The sequence below is a fragment of the Biomphalaria glabrata genome, chromosome 6 (assembly GCF_947242115.1).
Source record: "Biomphalaria glabrata chromosome 6, xgBioGlab47.1, whole genome shotgun sequence".
NCBI classification, from domain to species: Eukaryota; Metazoa; Mollusca; class Gastropoda; family Planorbidae; genus Biomphalaria; species Biomphalaria glabrata.
The window spans coordinates 53,110,043-53,127,732 of NC_074716.1; the positions used below are offsets into that span (position 1 = coordinate 53,110,043).

At 38.3% G+C, this 17,690-nt stretch overlaps 2 protein-coding genes and 1 long non-coding RNA gene across 4 annotated transcripts; 1 reads left to right on the forward strand and 2 right to left on the reverse strand.

The window, feature by feature from the left end:
- Positions 1-719: 719 nt before the first annotated feature.
- Positions 720-4,992, reverse strand: LOC106067642 (toll-like receptor 4). 2 transcript variants are annotated; one of them, XM_013226851.2, is made up of 2 exons: positions 4,619-4,992; positions 720-3,370 (listed from the first exon to the last, which is right to left on the reverse strand). In XM_013226851.2, exon 2 carries the CDS (start codon positions 3,368-3,370, stop codon positions 815-817), a length of 2,556 nt encoding a protein of 851 aa, XP_013082305.2. In that variant the 5' UTR covers positions 4,619-4,992; the 3' UTR covers positions 720-814. The 2 variants fall into 2 exon arrangements, with proteins under 2 accessions (XP_013082305.2, XP_013082307.2); XM_013226853.2 differs by lacking the exon at positions 4,619-4,992 and adding an exon at positions 4,255-4,414.
- Positions 4,993-10,499: 5,507 nt separating this feature from the next.
- On the reverse strand, positions 10,500-16,068 carry LOC106067206 (toll-like receptor 4). Its single transcript, XM_056034200.1, has 2 exons — positions 15,807-16,068; positions 10,500-15,235 (listed from the first exon to the last, which is right to left on the reverse strand). Exon 2 carries the CDS (start codon positions 15,233-15,235, stop codon positions 12,719-12,721), a length of 2,517 nt encoding a protein of 838 aa, XP_055890175.1. The 5' UTR covers positions 15,807-16,068; the 3' UTR covers positions 10,500-12,718.
- Positions 16,069-16,663: 595 nt separating this feature from the next.
- On the forward strand, positions 16,664-17,674 carry LOC106066971 (uncharacterized). The gene is made up of 2 exons (XR_001217651.1): positions 16,664-16,741; positions 17,227-17,674. It is a non-coding gene; the product is annotated as an uncharacterized LOC106066971 (long non-coding RNA).
- Positions 17,675-17,690: the final 16 nt, after the last annotated feature.

Genomic DNA, 17,690 nt, shown 5'->3' on the forward strand with positions numbered 1-17,690 from the left:
TAAATTCCGATTTAGCTTTCCTACTCCAAATATAGTCGGTACGAAGATAGGAAAAAGAAGATTGACATTAACTTCTAACTTCATAAGTTGCATTGCGACAAGTAGATTTTTATTTCCTTCCCAAGAATTGCCAAAAGAACTCCTTTTGTTTTTTTTTTAATCCGAATGTTAGCATAGAACCAGTGGACGCTTCTTTCTTAAAAAGAAAAACATATTTTTTGTTAGTTATGTATAGCTTTTGTTTTAAACACAGTGACCTAGATATAAGGTTGTTTGGAAGTGAAAATCTTGATTTCCAAAACGAGGGGGTCTAGGGTTAGAGTCTCTGTTCATGTGACCTGTACACGTGTGGTGGTGATAGGGATAAGAAACCCTCTGACTTATAGATAGTAAAAAGAATGGATGGGAGATGGTTGATAGCCTTTTGCATATGAACCAAAAATCTTTTTAATTATAATATCGTACAAGTCTGCTATCTACCTTTTTTTTTTTCACTTAAGAAAGTTTAGAGTCCTAAAACTTTGTATTTTTATGGGTACATGAAAGTTGTTGACTCAACTAAATAGTGTAGGTCGTTGTTATGGCCACACGATACGCAAATTAACTTTAAACCACAGAGACTGCTGAGTACGACAAAACTGACCAAATTAATCGCTTTGAAAGAAAATTCTAAAAATAAAAATCAAATTTTTACTTCCTAATGTATCAATAACAAAAAGTGACTTTAAAAAACAACATGTTTATAAGAATTATACAATTTTTATATGATAAAAAGAATGTAACATTTTGGGCTGGATATTTCCTGTGAGGAAAACTAATCCTTTAAGTCAGAACAAAGTTTGGTCCAGAAAATGTCCATGACTCTGGCATCGTCCACTTCGTCCGGCAGCTGTAGGTACGTATTGTTTTGTATGTGGTACAACATCTCCCGACTTAAGACGTCTTCTGGAAGATGCTGCATCAGAAGAAATACCATCACTGGACGTCCGGTGTGGACGCTCTCCAGGTTGGCCATTTGTAGCTCAAAATGGCACCACTGACTTTTCTGAAGATTCGAACTCACGACAATTAGCGTCCTGCGACTGCGCTGTACCGCATTGACAATATTCGTGGTGATGTACTCCCCCGCTCTGAAATTGGTAGTATGAATGTGTACTTTGAGGCCTCGAGTTGTTAGCTCCGGCACTAATTCCTTGAGCACAAATCTTTCATCCTCATTCGCAAACGAAACGAAGACGTCAAACTCGAAATCCTTGTCGTCGCCATGGAAACGTTTGTAGCTTTTAAAGTACAGATAAGCCGAGTAATAGAAATATTTAAGCTTCCATCGAAATCTGTAAACCACCAAAGCGATGATAATACACACCAGCAAAAGAGTGGCAGAGGTGACAATGAAAAACAGAGTCACCTTAGGGGTGCACTCTTCACCCAAGAACTGGTGTAAATCCTGAAAATCGTGAAAGTATTTCTCCGTGGTATCCTCGTAGACGCATTTAAACCATTTCAAACGTTGAAAACGAATATATTGCAAAGCTCTCGAAAGCCAAGAAATGAATTCTAAATTAGCGCAGTAGCAGTGAATGGGAGTTTCAGAAAAGTCTAGCGTTAGGTTGTTGGAGGCTGCGATAGAGTCAAAGAAGTTAGTCACCTGCGGGCGAAGACCTGTCAACTCTGTGAAGCTGAAGTTTACGAACTGTAGTTTTTTTAAATAGCTTACATCCACTTCGAAGTAGTAGATGCCGTTGAGTTGAAGATGGAGGATCTCTAAGTTTTCTAGTCCTTCAAACACGTTTTGGTCCACCGTGATGAGATCCACGAAACGTAGATTTAATTCTCTAAGATTTTTGAGAGAACTGAATATCGGCTTGCTGCCTTTCCTTAAGACCTTCCTCCCAAAAGTATTGGCGCTTAAGTCGAGAAACTCCAAAGAAGGGAAATTCTCAAAAAATCGTTCATGTATTTCTCTGATATAGCAATCCACCAAGCTAAGAGATTTAAGTTGATGAAGCCCAGTTATTGTACCTTTCAAGGCTTGGATTTTATTTCCATCTAACTTTAAATTCTCTAGAGCGTTGTTGGGATCAACGTGGAATTCACTTAGTCTGTAAGTCAATCCAGCAGAGCTCAGAGAAACTGTTTTGAGTTTCGGTGGGAGGGTTAGATTGACTCGCTCCCAAGTAGGATTCGAAACCTTAACATCCTGATATGCAAAGCTTTGTTCCTCTTGGGGAAACCAAACTGGCAAGTTGTAGCTCTGCTCTGCACCATCTAGTACCAGAGTTTCTAAGTTTGTCAGCCTAGAAAAATTTTTCAGGTAATAACCAAACGTGAATCTATTGTCAGACAAATCTAAGTAGGTGAGATTATCTGGCAGAAGGTCAAAGACTTCGGGGTCAATCAAGGCCAAGCCATTGCTGGAGGCCGTTATGTGAGTCAGACTTCGAGGTAAGCTCTTGGCAAATAGGTTTGTGACTTTATTGCAGGGGGAATACGGACTCATTAATTTCTGTATATTTAGATGTGTGAGATTGACGGAGTCCATCAATGCTAAAGCTGGACCTAAGTGTCGAAAATAGATAAAATCACTGTTACTAAGATCTAGCGCCTGCAGACTTCTCAGCGGCTTTAAAGCGTGTTGGTCAATCAAGGTTCCATTAATAAAACAGTAACTGATTTTTAAATAGTGAAGCCGCGAGAGATACTTAAAAGTATCCCTAACAATGCTATTTATGCAACAATATCCAGTGGGTCGACCTACTATTGTCAAATTACGTAAAGATATCATCTGGTCAAAACCTGGACCAAATACCTTATCAAGGAGACCATCCATATGAAGATCCACTAAGTTCTCTAAGTCTGACAAAGCTTTATCGGGATACGAGAGCTCTGCAATAGATACGTTTTTATTGTTTTTATTTAATTTAAGCACTTGCAAAGATTTTAATGCGGAGAAGACTTTTGGAGGAAATGTCTCATTCCTCATTTCAAGCATATTGCCCTGAAGATCAAGAATTAAAAGACCATTTAAACCTGCGAAAGATTCTCTGTGCAGTTTCTCAATACGATTGTTCGCCAGGTATAACTCTTGTAGTTTATCAAATTTTGAAAGGGACGAATTTATTTCCTGAAATCGATTGTTCGATAAATCCAATACTGTGACATTCAGAGGAATGTGATCTGGCACTTGACTCAATGACATGTGACTACAGTTGACTACAGTGCCACTTATCTGACAGTGTTGTCTCGTGTATTGCGTCTCTAGCCATGAACTATCCTCGGAAGTACAAGGTGTCTGGGAACTAGTCTGAGACGGTGACACTAAATTTAAACACAGTAACTGTAGGTTGAAATATATCTGTAAGATCTTCATCTAAAATAAAACCAAAAAAAAAACAAGAAGATAGGATTAAAAGAACACAAACTTTAAAATAAAAGCCATTACCCACACATACATATACACACTAAAAATAAACAATTAACACACAATGTATAAACATTTCTGATAAAGATACACACACACTAGATATAAATACGTAGGACAAAGATACACACACACTATTCAAACACACCTGACAAAGACACACACACTATATAAACACATCTGACAAAGACACTCACACACACTATATAAACACATCTGACAAAGACACATATACACACACTATATATATAAACACATCTGACAAAGACATACACACTATATAAACACATCTGACAAAGACACTTATACTAACACACTCTATATAAACACATCTGACAAAGACACTCACACACTCTATATAAACACATCTGACTAAGACACTTATACTAACACACTCTATATAAACACATCTGACCAAGACACTCCCACACTCTATATAAACACATCTGACTAAGACACTTATACCCACACATACTCTATATAAACACATCTGACAAAGACACTTATACACACACACACTATATATAATACATCTGACAAAGACACACACACACTGTATATAAACACATCTGACAAAGACACTTATACACACATACACTCTATATATAAACACATCTGACAAAGACACTTACACACACACTAGATATAAATACGTATGACAAAGACACACACACTATATAAAAACATATTTGACAAAAGTACACTCAGTAATTGCTGAGTCAGTCAGGCGTATGCTTCTAACATTCTAACACATTATCGTATCTTTAAAAAAAAATACACGTCGAATGCCAAAATATTAAAACTTGGGATAAAATAATTGCAAAACCCTTTACCAAATTAAAAATAAAGACTTAACCCTGAACACATTGTTTACGAAAATTTCATTGAATTAAAACTATACATTTGTAACGCCAACCTAGAAATACACATTCTTTATCTTTAATTAACTTTCGACCAACACTATTGTTCTACACACTTCACATCTTTCTAGGGAAAACACACTCACCAAAATGTGTCAAGGTCATATGTAAACAGTGCCTAAAAAAGACATACTGCAACAATCGAATGATTCATAATAGTCCGTAGCTAATTATATCATTGACAAGAATGAATTAAAACGCATCTTCTTTTAAATATGACATTTCTTAAATTTTAGAGTAACAACAAAAAACGCGTGCATATTTTTTTTTTATTTACCTTAAAAGCAAAATAAGCAAGCGAGAGTCTTGACCAATGTTGCTTTTCAAGTAGACTCTAAATAGTTGAAAGCTTAAGGTCTACAATAAGCGGCCAATGCGTTTAAATTCTATGGAGAGATAATCCGTGTGCTATGCTTCTCAACAGTAGCAGTCTCGTCATGTGAAATAAACAGTACATGCGACAAAAAAAGGGGGCAAAGTGCTATGGCCAACTAGATCTATATCTCAACTCAAAATATGGTTAGCGTTGTAAACAATGAACCGGAAACGAATTTTTTTTTGAAAAGCTGTAGGTGTAACCGTGTAATTACCCAAAGTTTGACTTGATTTGAAAAGAAAGCGTTGAGTCCTTGACTTATAGTTGCATGATTTTACTTCCTGCTGGGTTTCCTGTCTTCTACACCACATTTACATCTAATATTTTTTAAGAAAAAAAAATAATATGCGCCATAGTTTCATTATCAATTACAATTGGATACAAAGTGTGCTTGTTTCTGTACTGCGCTAAGTGTGCTGTGACCTCATTCCATGAAGCACGTGTTTAAGGCATCATGAAGAAACAGGGCATCAAGCGAGACATTTTTTTCCCCCAATTTAGTCTAAGCTTGAGTAAGAAAAGCAAAAAGTCTTTCTTTGAGACACAGTGGTCTAAGGCCAAGCGAGGTCAAGGGCATATATTTATGTGGTCAACAAATAACCAGGATGTCATGTGACCAGAGGTTGGAGATCGGTCGTTGAATTATAAAGCACCAAATTTTTTTAGTGTAAAACAAACAAAACAAAAACTGTAAATTTAACTTTTATTACAATATACACAAGTTCAACAACTGATATTATAACAAAATCTTACTCACTATAGAATCACGTCTTTACACTTTCCAGTCTATGGGCCGTCTCCATATTCAAATTTGAATTACGCTAGACGCTATTGTAATTTCATCATCCTCACTGCACAGCCACCAACCAATCCTTTAACTTCTCACCATCACCATGGGAACACACACACACACGCACACACACTCCATGAGACCAGTACAAAGTTAGTTTTCCCCAGCGTGAGATGAAATCTAAGGCTTTGTCATAGAGTCTGAAGATTACGAAAGAATGAAATATTTAAAGGACGCCATGAAAATGCCAATTAAAAAGGTTGACGCAGATCTTATGAGAGGGCGTAGTGGCTGAGGGGTAGAGCGCTAGATTTCAAACCGAGGCGTCTCGGGTTTGAACCACTGTAAAAAAAAAAAAAAAAAAAAAAACTAGAACCTATAACCTCAAGATTTTTAAAGCGCTTCTAAGTCCACGCAATTCTAAATAGGTGGGGAAAGTAAAGTTAGTAGGTCGTTATGCTGGCCACATGGCACCCTCGTAAACCATTGTATATAGAAACCAATGACTTTTACATCATCTGCCATATACATCGCAAGGCATAGAGGCAGGGCCGGTCCTACAGATTGCGGGGCCCTAAGCGAAACGGATTGCGCGGGGCCTATTCTGGGTTGTGATAAGGTTAATAAGTGAAAATTAAGATTTTGTATTAGAAAATAAATTCGTCTTTGCATTTTATTCATACTTTACTAAGTACAAAATCGCTGTCAAATTAGCTTTACGGGCCAACTACAATAGATAGTTGTTTTTCAACAAAAAGCTGCTAAACATTCAGATCTGCCTTTTAGATTTACTATCGACTAGCAAAATATCGCTTTTTTTTTTTTTCTCAGCAGTCGAGATAGATTTAGATCTATATTTGTATGCCAGTGACTATTAAAGTAAATTTAAGTATTTGAACTTCTTGTTTTAGTTAAAATTCACCTTATCATTACATTTTTAGTAAATGAAAGCTGACATTGTCGTTTTCTTTTTATTGCTAGTAGGACTGGCGTTTTCCATATTGAATGACACCCAGATATGATAATTTTGTCTGTTTTAAGGAGATTTCCACCAGTTTTCAGAAGATTTTAATAATTTCATGATTTTTTCTTATATTTTACAATTTTAGGAGAATTCCAGAAACCCTTTAGTAATAAGTTGAAGTGGTTTATTTTAATAATTTACACCTAGAATTCGCACGGGGCATATGAAAGTGTGGGGCCCACTGCGGCCGCATAGGTTGCAGTAGCCTAAGACCGGCCATGCATCGAGGGGAACTTTACTTATAGGTCGAGTGATTTACAAAGTATTACGTAATAGCTATTAATAACCACGGTCACACCAACATGCTCCTGATCTAGTGCACCTCCCCCCTCCCTCACTTTAACATGATTGTTTTCCCAGCATTCTCACCCTCAAAGCAAATAAACGAATATTGCTATTATGAGAGGTGAGCGAACCTCGATACACCACATTGTCAAACTTTATAGAGGAGGGATGATCTCTATTATCACACTTCAATTGACATTTTATGAGGCTTTGTCTTCAATTTAAAGCATCAAAGACGAGTGCAGTATTTAACTTGACCCTCAGGGGTGGGCCTTAGGCAAAGGCAAATTAGTCAAATTAGGCCTTCGTTTCATGGGGCCTCGCAAGGGGACAATTTTTAGAGAAGAAATAGCAAAACTCTTGCTCAATATTATTGTTGAGTACACTAGGTTTTTAATAAATTGCGTAATTTTAGTTATTTCGTTTGAACGGCGTACCGGCATCTTTTTTCAATTTAGGGAAAAATTATTACTTTTCTTGTGTTTTAAAGTTAATCATTAATTTATCTGCAGTTAAAAGTTAGGTAATCCATCACTGAGTACCGGCACCTATTTTTTTTTTAGTTTACAATATATATACTTTTCTTCGTGGCCCAACCATATGAGACACCACGGCAAAGGTCATGGAAAGATAACTCTTTTATTTCTGCAAGTCGGACTAGAGTTACCCCACGTAACTTTCGCGGTGACAGAGAGCACGTTATCTTTCTCTTTATACATGCTATATTTGACTACATTTGTGTGCATTTTTTACACACGTCAATATCTGGTGTCATTAATTAAAATAATTGCATGCTTTTTCTGTAGCTTTGTTTTGGGTTTGCCCCTTCTTATTGCCTCGTTTCCTAAACATGGTCACCGCTTCACATACATTTCAACAGGTCTTTTAATGTAGTCGAAATTCCAGCATCAGGTAACTGTTTATTTCAATCAGTCGCATGTTTCAGGAAAAAAATGTCATCGACGAAACTGTGCTCTCGAACTTCGCAAGATGGCTGTAACTATGGCGACGCCCTGTCCGTTGTTCTTACGGAAGCACAGTCTGCTCAACAAGACGCTGCCTACATGAAGACTTCCGGCGTTTATGGAGGAGAGGCTGAAATTGTGGCGATGTCTCAACTACTTCCCGCTACTAGCACTATTCACTTCCGGTGACGTCCGCTAGACCTTCCTCGCGTTTAATATCCGGGTCAACGTCTCTACATAGCTCATAATTCTCCTATTTAACAGGATGCATTCACCGCAATGTACTGGAGTGTTAAAATTATCACAGCTGCTACCTCACAAACTGTCCTTGTTTCCCGAATATCCGTGACTTCATTAGATTCAAATGTGCTTTCTACCTTTACGCGCAGACAATTCGCTGTTACATTAGCCCTTGCCATGACAAACCTGTTTTCAGTCACGGACAATTGTATGTCGCTCTCTCCAGAGTTCCTTCTTTTCATTCACTCAAAGTCGTTTGCCCTAAGTTGCCCTAACCCACCCCATTCTGACAACTGTGTCTTTCAGGAAAGTTCACCCGTCACCAAATAGCGGCGTATGCTATATAGGCTATATATATATTCCATTTTATTTAGCGCCACCAAAATCACTTCGCTTAATTAAGGCCTCTAATTATCTAAGGCCAGCCATTTGACTATTCAAACCCATTTGCGACCTTCATATTTTTTCCACATGTAAAGCCGTTATCCTCGTTTCCATGGCAACGGGCAACATATTTAATCCTACAGATATTTATCGAAAAAAAAATAAATAAATTCGATTGTCAAAAAGTAATTTCATTATTCAAAATTCGTGAAGCTATATACACACACAAATTAGTTTATGTAACCGTAAATGTGTAGAAATGTGAAACATGCTACACAGTAGGGAACAGTGTGTTATAACAAATCCTAAATTCGATTAGCCTTGACCTAGACCTAGATACTCTAGTACTTTTAGATCTAGTGTCTAGTATTAGACTCTACTCTAGTACTAGTAGATTGTAGATCTAATTAGTCTAGATCTAGAATCAGAGGTAATCAATGATATATGCCCAACCTGCGATCGCAGCTGTGTATCAAGGATTGGCCTCTTTAGTCACACAAGAAGTTGCAAAGGGAAAAGATCGTCTCTCGAGACGTAAAATGCCACAGAGAGTTCGGCAACAGAAATGGGTTGCTTAGCAACAGATGTAAATAAAATCATGGATGACCAGTCTTTAGCGGAAGACGAATTGTTGTCTGAGCTAGAAAAATCCAAAAGTCCTTTGTGAGAAACAAGCAAGATGATAGCAGTGTGATGAAGATGATTGACTCTTTTTTTTTAAAGTTTAGTTAAGTACAAATAGTAGTAGCCATAGACTTATATATATACTATATCTAGACTGGACATGGAGATTTTTTTAACACTACAAAAAATGTCGTGAAAATGTTTTAGTAAGTATAATATAAAAGTCTATGGTAGTAGCATATTTTGTTGCATACTTATGACTTCTTCTTCTTCTTCAAACTGTCAGGTAGAGTTGAGCCCTCGGCTCTTGGAACTCTAGGCCAGCAAAAGTGAACAAGAGCTCCCTCTCACCGGCCTGAATGAGAACAGTGTCATGTCTGACTGGTGGGTCAGACTCGCGGCAAGAGACCGCGTACACTAAGACCCCCGCCACTTTCCTTTTCTATACCAGGCTAACCGTGCGGGACACGCCATTTATGTAACGGCCCCTTGAGGAACAGCGCCTGGATTGTGACAAGGCTGTGGGAGCTTTTTTTACAACTCCGCACAGTGCAATGAGGATGCTCTCGCACCCCCTCAGGTACCCCCACGGGAGTCTTGCTTTGCTACCCTTTAGCCTAATCGTTTCCTCTTACGATCATTTCCACCCGGGGCGCCACTATGAGGCAGGGTAGCATGCCCGGGCTACCAATGACCAAAAAAGTTTATAAATGCTTCTCAAAACTCAACATCACAAGAACGTTTTTGTTTGTACAAACTATGACATCATCATGTAGCAGTGTAGACAAGCCATTGTGCTATTTACACGATCCTGTCACTAGTCCAGCTACTTGACAAATTTAAAACAAAGTAAAATGACATGATTGTCACGAGTCGAGTCTGTGACCTATTTCGACCAGTTTCTAGAAGCTCGAGGTCAAGCCAGTGCTGTCGAGCGTAAACAAGTTAATTTTAGGTATCCAATCAAAGAAAGGGGTTAAGGGAAAAAATAGCACACGTCAGCTTCTAGTAGGTCAAAGCTACTAAAATAATTATCGGAGAAGTTTCCATGATTCTAGAACATCCGATTAAAAAAAAGTATAAATTAGGGAAAGGTCAGTTAGACGGGGTCCTCGCTTAGTCCTCACTTAGTAATAGTTTGGTAGAGTAATATTAGCGGGTCCATTAATTAAAGTTTTATTAGTTGAAGTAATATTATTAGTCGAAGCTGAATGTTATACTAGGTGAAGTTTCATGTATCTTTAAGTTTTATTTATGAAGTATCAAGTCAAGTTGTTGTTGAATTGAGAAGTTAATTTGATGTGAAAGTTGAAGAAGTATTATTAAAGAAGTTTGGAAGAAAATACAGAGATGTTTCTTCACTTCATTGAATTATCAAGTTTGATAATATTGTTACGAATCTCACTATCCAGGCTCTCTGGTAACTGCACCATACACTACCAACTTAAAGAACTTGACAACTCAGGGCTCCAAAGTAACGTAACACTTTAATAGTTGAATAAATAACAGCCAATACTGTACAATTGGCAACACGTACACTGTACAAATATCTCTCCGATAACACCGTACCGACGTATCAACTCTTGCACTGGTCTCTCCGTCTCGTTCCGGGCTTGCACTGGGTTCAACAGTTCAAGACTGACTTCACACACTAGGCTCGTTGTGTCGGACTCGATCGCAGACCAAGATCAAGACGCCGTTCGTCTCAACTGTACTTGACAGTACTCCGCACTGAACCGTCGTAATGCTCCGTACAGAACCACACCGTTGAACTGTGCCGTAGTCGACCGGACCGTGTTGAACCGGGCTGTAGTGGACCTTCTGTCGTGAACCTCCTTTCTGAACCTTGCTGTATTGAGCCCCTTTTCTCAACCGTCTTGACTGCGACACCTCCGCTCTTTATATAGGGTCCCTACTGGCCTTCTAGAACCGGACGGAACGTCGCTCGACGTTTCCAGCCTCGTCACATGACTACATCCCTCGTGACGCTTCTGAGCTCTGTTCACGACGCCGATCCTTCCCGAACACACTCGTCTCGGCCGACAGTCGTAACTCGTCACGGTTGACCGCTCGTCTAGCGCTGGCCTGGGGCAATTTGCGTCGGCTGACTACACACACACCACTACCCCCATCTGTGCCACCACCAGGTTTATAACAATATAATCCCCCGGCAAATGTGATCGTCACAATTATCTTTTCTTATAACATGTTGATAAAGATTTTTGTATGACTCTTCTCTCTTTTAAAAAAAATGATTTTTTTTTTTCAGTTTCATTGTATTCAAATAGCAACTGTAAATGCAGACTTTATGATGTTTTTGTTTTTTTTACCCCCAAACTGGTTTAGTGATGGCAGGGTGATAATCCATCAGATGATGTCAAAATTAAAAATCAATACAGTGGATCCCTGGACAAATTGGCTTCTTGGGAAATGAAAAGGCGGATAAGCTATCAAAGGTGGGATCATCTATGGAACAACCAGATAGACCTGTTAACTACCTCACCCTAAGGTCAATGTTAGTCAACAATCACAAAGAGGGGTGGCTCAACCAATGAGCATCAGGAAACACAGGCAGAGCCATGTACAAAGAAATGACCATGCCTAACAAACTGGACAGTATTAACTTCCTCCCCCGCAGAGAGCATTCTACACTCTTCCAACTAAGAACAGGGCACACACCTCTGTTAAATAACCATCTTAACAAAATTAATCCCACACCCTCCCCCTTTGTAGACACTACGCCCACCCTTATGAAACTGTAAACCATATCCTTTTTTAATGCCCCTTCCTAATCCACTTAAGGCAAACCCCACTACCACTCCAGCCCAACAAAACCTACACACTGCACGTCAGTGCTGAACAACTGAAGAAAACAACACACTTTTTTTTCCTTGGCACAGTTTGCAAAAAAAAACAAACTCACAGCTCAGCAGCAAAAAGCTGGCTAGAAGAAGAAGAAGAAGAACCCCCAAACTGATTTTTACATAATTAGGAAACATGACACTGTTTAGCTGTTTAAAAATATTACAACTTTAAATAATTCTGGTTTGTGAATAAATTACAATGAACACATTAAAAAAAAATGTTCAGACCTCGTAGCAAGAAAACATAAAACACTTAAACGGTACATGTTTCTGAAGTGCTTTAAAACGTTATTAGAATCTTACACATGGGACGTTTGAGCAGGATGTTTTGAGACAGGGCATTGTAATGTCAATTTATGAAGGCAAATCAGAAATGTTTTCCATTCACATTCACCTGCCCCCTTGTCTTTTGAACCGTTAGGGCATCACACGTATGTCTCCATTCCTCTCTTACATTTGCCTTAAGTCGAATTCTTGTTCAACGACAAACACCGTCCACTCATCGCTGTTTCTTCTTTTTCCTGGAACTGTTCCGTGAAGGAGTGTTTGCCCGCTTTTTTTTCCCTGGAACTGTTCCGTGAAGGAGTGTTTGCCAGCTTCTTTTTCCTGGAACTGTTCCGTGAAGGAGTGTTAGCCAGCACTGCAGACTATGTGATATAGCCATAAAAGTTTTAGGTTGCGTTTTAGTTTGCGTTGTTTTATTATGGTCAGCAGGTCATCGTGGGGCCCAATCGCCGTTGTGATCCGGTTCCGAATCTCTTCATTTGATATGCGTTCTATGTAGATAATCCCTAGAATCCATACACTAGTGTACAGCATCTCAAGTCAATTAAGCAAATCAGAACAAAGTTTGGTCCAGAAAATGCCCATGACTCTTGCATTGTCCACTTCGTCAGGCAGCTGTATGTACGTATTGTTTTGTATGTGGTACAACATCTCTCGACTTAAGACGTCTTCTGGAAGATGCTGCATCAGAAGAAACACCATCACTGGACGTCCAGTGTTGACGCTTTCCAGGTTGGCCATTTGTAGCTCAAATCGGCACCAATTACTTTTCCGGAGATTCGAACTCACGACAATAAGCGTCCGTCGGCTGCGCTGTACCGCGTTGACAATATTGCTAGTGATAAGTTCCCCAGCGATAAAGTCCACAGTGTGATCGTGCACTCTGAGGCCACGAGATGTTAGCTCTGGCACTAATGTCTCGTGGATGAATTTCTCATCATCATGAGCAAAAGATAGAAAGACGTCATAGAGAAATTCTTGACATCTGCTCTTATCTAGTTTGTTTGTCTTGATATACAGGTACGCGGAGTAATACAAATACTGTATCTTCCAGCGAAATCTATAAATGATTGCAATGAAGATGAGAATCATGGCGAGAACAGTACCAGAAGTTACAATTATAAACAAAACGACTTTTGGTGTACATTGCAGGTTCAGTTTCCGGTACAACTTTTCAAAGTCTTTGATATATTCTTCCGAATTGTTTTCGAATGAACATCGATATTTTTGAAGGTTTAGAAATTGAATATAGTCTTGTGCAGTATAAAACCAGGTCAAAAAATCTAAATTTTCGCAGTAACAATGAATGGGATTTTCCGATAAGTCGAGGCTTAATTTGTACTTACTAGCAACCGAGTCGAACGAGCTTCTGATCCAAGAACTTAACGAACTTATTTCGCTCATGCTAAAGTTGACAAATTGCAATCTCGTCATGTTGCTAATGTCAGCAGTAAAGTGATGCAAGAAGTTTCTTTCCAGGTGAAGTCTTTCTAGATTATCAAGACCTTGGAAAGCATTTGTGTCAAGGGTCAAGATATTTACAAAACTAATGTCTAGTTCTTGAAGATTTTTGAGATTTGTGAATATCGGGTCACTTCCGTTTTTAAGTACGTCACATCCGAAATCATTGACACTTAAATTTAAGTAGAGCAAAGAAGTAAAGTTGTCAAAAAAATCTTTCTTTATGCTATGAATGTAGCAGTCAGCTAAACTTAGATGTTTCAATTTGGTTAGTCCCGTCATTGGACCAATCAAAGCCTGAATCTTGTTGCCATTTAAAATCAGCGTTTCTAGAGAGTTGTTTGGGTCTATATGAAACTGTGTCAGCCTGTAACTAATTCCAGCAGAGTCGAGAGAGATTTTCTTCAGCCTGGGAGGAAGTCTCAAAATAAGAGTGTCATTTGTTGAATGCGAAGATCTTGGACTCGTCTCACACAGACGTTCCACATCCGGTAAATATCTAGTAGGCAAGGCAAAACTCTGGCGTGGTCCATTCAGAATCAGCGTTTCCAGATTTAGCAATGCTGAAAAATTCTGGAGATAAGAGCCAAAAGTAAATCTGTTGTTGGAGAGATCCAAAAAGGTCAAATTTGGAGGAAGCAGGTGGAAAACATCGGACTCAATAAGTGCAAAGCCATTGTAGGAAGCTGTGATGTGTGTAAGAGTCCGCGGCAAACTTCTGGCAAAGTCATTAGAGATCCTAGCACATGGAAAATACGAGTTCATTATGTTATGTATTTTTAAACGAGTGAAATTCTTAGATCTCATGGCTGCGAGGGCTGGCCCTAAATGATATAAAAAGAAGAATTCACTCTCGCTGAGGTCAAGGACTTGTAAATTTGATAAAGGCTGAAAGGCGAGCTGGTCTACAAGAGAACTAGTAATCAAACATAATTTTATTTCCAAAACATGAAGCTGTGATAAATATTTAAATGTTTCCTTAGTAATGCTTTCCATGGTGCAGAAGCCCTTAGGGTAACCAGTGATTGAGAGGTAACGTAACTCTTTCATTCGACCGAAGCCCGCTCCAAAGCTTTTATTGGCCAGCCCATCAATGTGAAGGCTGCTTAAATGGTCAAGATGAGACAACTCTCCGTCTGGATAAAATAAACTCGGGTTAGAAGTGTTGCGGTTATTTTTGTTCATTTTAAGGACCTGTAAAAATGCCAATGGCTTGAAAACGCCTTCGGGGAATGTTTTAGCATCCATTAATAGACTGTTTCCTTGCAGATCCAAAACTCGTAAATTTTTTAAACATAGAAAACTATAATTGTACAATGTCGCCATCTTGTTATGACCTAAATAAAGTTCTTGAAGCAGGTCGAGCTGACACAAGACATGATTCGTTTCTTTAATAAGATTGTAAGATAAGTCCAGAATCGTAACGTTGGTCGGAATACCGTCTGGGATAGTTGGGAGTAACAAATTGCTACAGTTGTAAGTTGTTCCAGACAGGTTACATTGACGACTATTTCCCTGCAATGACGTCATCTCGTCTTGTGCTTGTGTGTGTACAAATGATTGCAGTAAGACACAGACAAGCGTTAAAAGATTCATCTGAAACAAAAGGAACAAATAATTTGACAAGAAATGCACAATTTTAAATTGTTCTTTCCATGCAGGTTCTAATATAATTGGAGGCCCTAGAATAAGACTGGGAACCTATTCAATATATAATTGGGGAATGGAATGGGCTGCGTGAATCAGCCAGGAAAACCAACGACTTGGCAGAGTTTAAGTTATTGATTAACATGCATGACTAGATGGATCCAGGAACACGCGTAGGACGTAATTATCGTCTTATTAAAATCATCACTTATAATGTATAAAGTAAAGTTTCCCTATATAGGGATATAGTCTATAGGGTAGATGATGAAACATCTGTTTAACTAGGGTGTCATGTGGCCAGCACAACGACCAACCGCATTTACTTTTCCCCAACTAATGTCAGGTACCCATTTAGAGCTGGGTTGACTCAGAGGCGAAAATGAAAATCCCAGTCTTCACCGGGATTCGAACCCGGGACCTTCGGGTCGGGAGTCAAGCGCTTTACCGCTCAGCCACCGCGTCTCCACTCATAATGTATAAGATAAGATAAATAAATAAATATATATATATATAAGCAAACCTTGAAATCTGCTTCAAACTTTAAACCACTTTCCAAGGATGAACCGAAAAAAAAAGAAACTAAAACCAAAGAAACCTTGAAATAATGATCGCTCTAAACTTCACATTTGCAATTGTAAATTTGACAAAAACGACAACTCATTGACTTTGGTTTCTTTAAAGAGGTGTTCTTAAATTGTAACCATTGGTGTCGTATTGCCTCCCTTGCAAGCGTAATAAACTATATTGTTTTAGGAACTATAAAGAAATGGTGTACAATTTAAAAAAAAAAAAAGGCTTGCGGCTTTTAAAAATCGTGTTTAAAAATTATGCTTTTTTTTTTTTTTTTAAAGACAATCATAGTCATATTTTGAGAAGCAAGATATAATCAGTAATCTTGAGTGACGATCTCATTGGAAATGAACAATCTCTTAAGTGTCTACATCCTGTTCAGAACTAGAGCTCTAAGGTTCACGTGAAGTTCTGTATCTATATTTATCTATATATAGATAGATTAGTGGTTCTCAACCTTTTAAGCTCGGTGACCCCTTTTTACAATCCCCACTCTGCGGCGACTCCAATCCACACAACAATAGAAGAAAAGACAAAAACAATCCATATTTTTGATGGTCTTAGGCGACCCCTGGCAAATCGTCAATCGACTAAGGGGGTCGCGATCCACAGGTTGAGAACCCCTGAGATAGATAGATATATAGATATAACAACAACTTAAAACGCTGAGAATGCTATAGAGTTATGCTCTGTATTCTTAGTGTATTCTATTAGCTTGCAAACTCTTATCTTATATCTTATAGATTTCAAGAAGGAAGATAATTATGTCCACCCAGATATTCCTTTCTTTCTCCCACCCCCCATTTCCCCAGATAAGTGAGAGGATCATGTCATAGCGTAGTGAGAAAGCTAAAAGCATGGAATAGCGCTAAACAAAAACAATTGGTAAATATATTATTACATTGTACAGTGTTTCTATCTCTGGGCCAGATTTAGTAAGTGGTATGTACGGAAATGTTACTGATGTTTTGACGGATGATTCAATCATTGAATACCTTCCACATTCGTAGTGACCGCTATACAGGGGCGCCCGCAGGATTTTTGCAGGGGGGAGGGGTGCAAGTTGCGAAATATGGCTTTAGTTGTAGCGTTAACTTTCTTATTACTTTCTAGTTACGCATAAATATATTCGACTTTGTGATACTGAAAAAACAAAAAAAAATTATCTTTCTTTGATAGCATATTGTAACATTATCTCCCTTACATTTATGTATTGTTTTAAAATTGGTGTATTTTTAGGAAAAAATTCGCTTGCATAATTAATTTCATAAACGAAACGGTTTGCTTTTAGAAAACAAATAGTAATCGTTGCACCTAAACTTTGCAAGCCGCATCGCATGGTGAAATAATATTTTTCCTTTCTCTTCTAGTTTTTGAGATCTGAGTGTGACAGACGGACATTTTGCTTAAACCTAATAGCGGTTTTTCCCCTTACGACGTAGCTAAAAATGTTTTAATAAAATCAGAGATTCAATACATAATGAGCATCGACCTGCTGTCCAATGTCAAAAAACGCAAACTAGAACTTTCTGGCCATATCACAAGGTCTTCAGGGATTGCATAGCTCTTCCTTCAGGGAACAGTATCAGGAAAAAGATGAGGCAGCCAGAGAAAGCAATGGGAAGACAGTATAAAAGAAACAGGCTTGTCGTTGAAAGAAATTTTATTCAAGCCAAAAGACAGATGGTCACAGTTCAACAAACTATGGGAGAAGTGAAAATGATACACATTGAAGCATTATTGTTAGACTCTTGCATAATATTGACTATTTTAATCATTTAATAATTTGTTTGAAAATAAAAAAGTAAATAACAAAGACTTTTTTTAATCCATT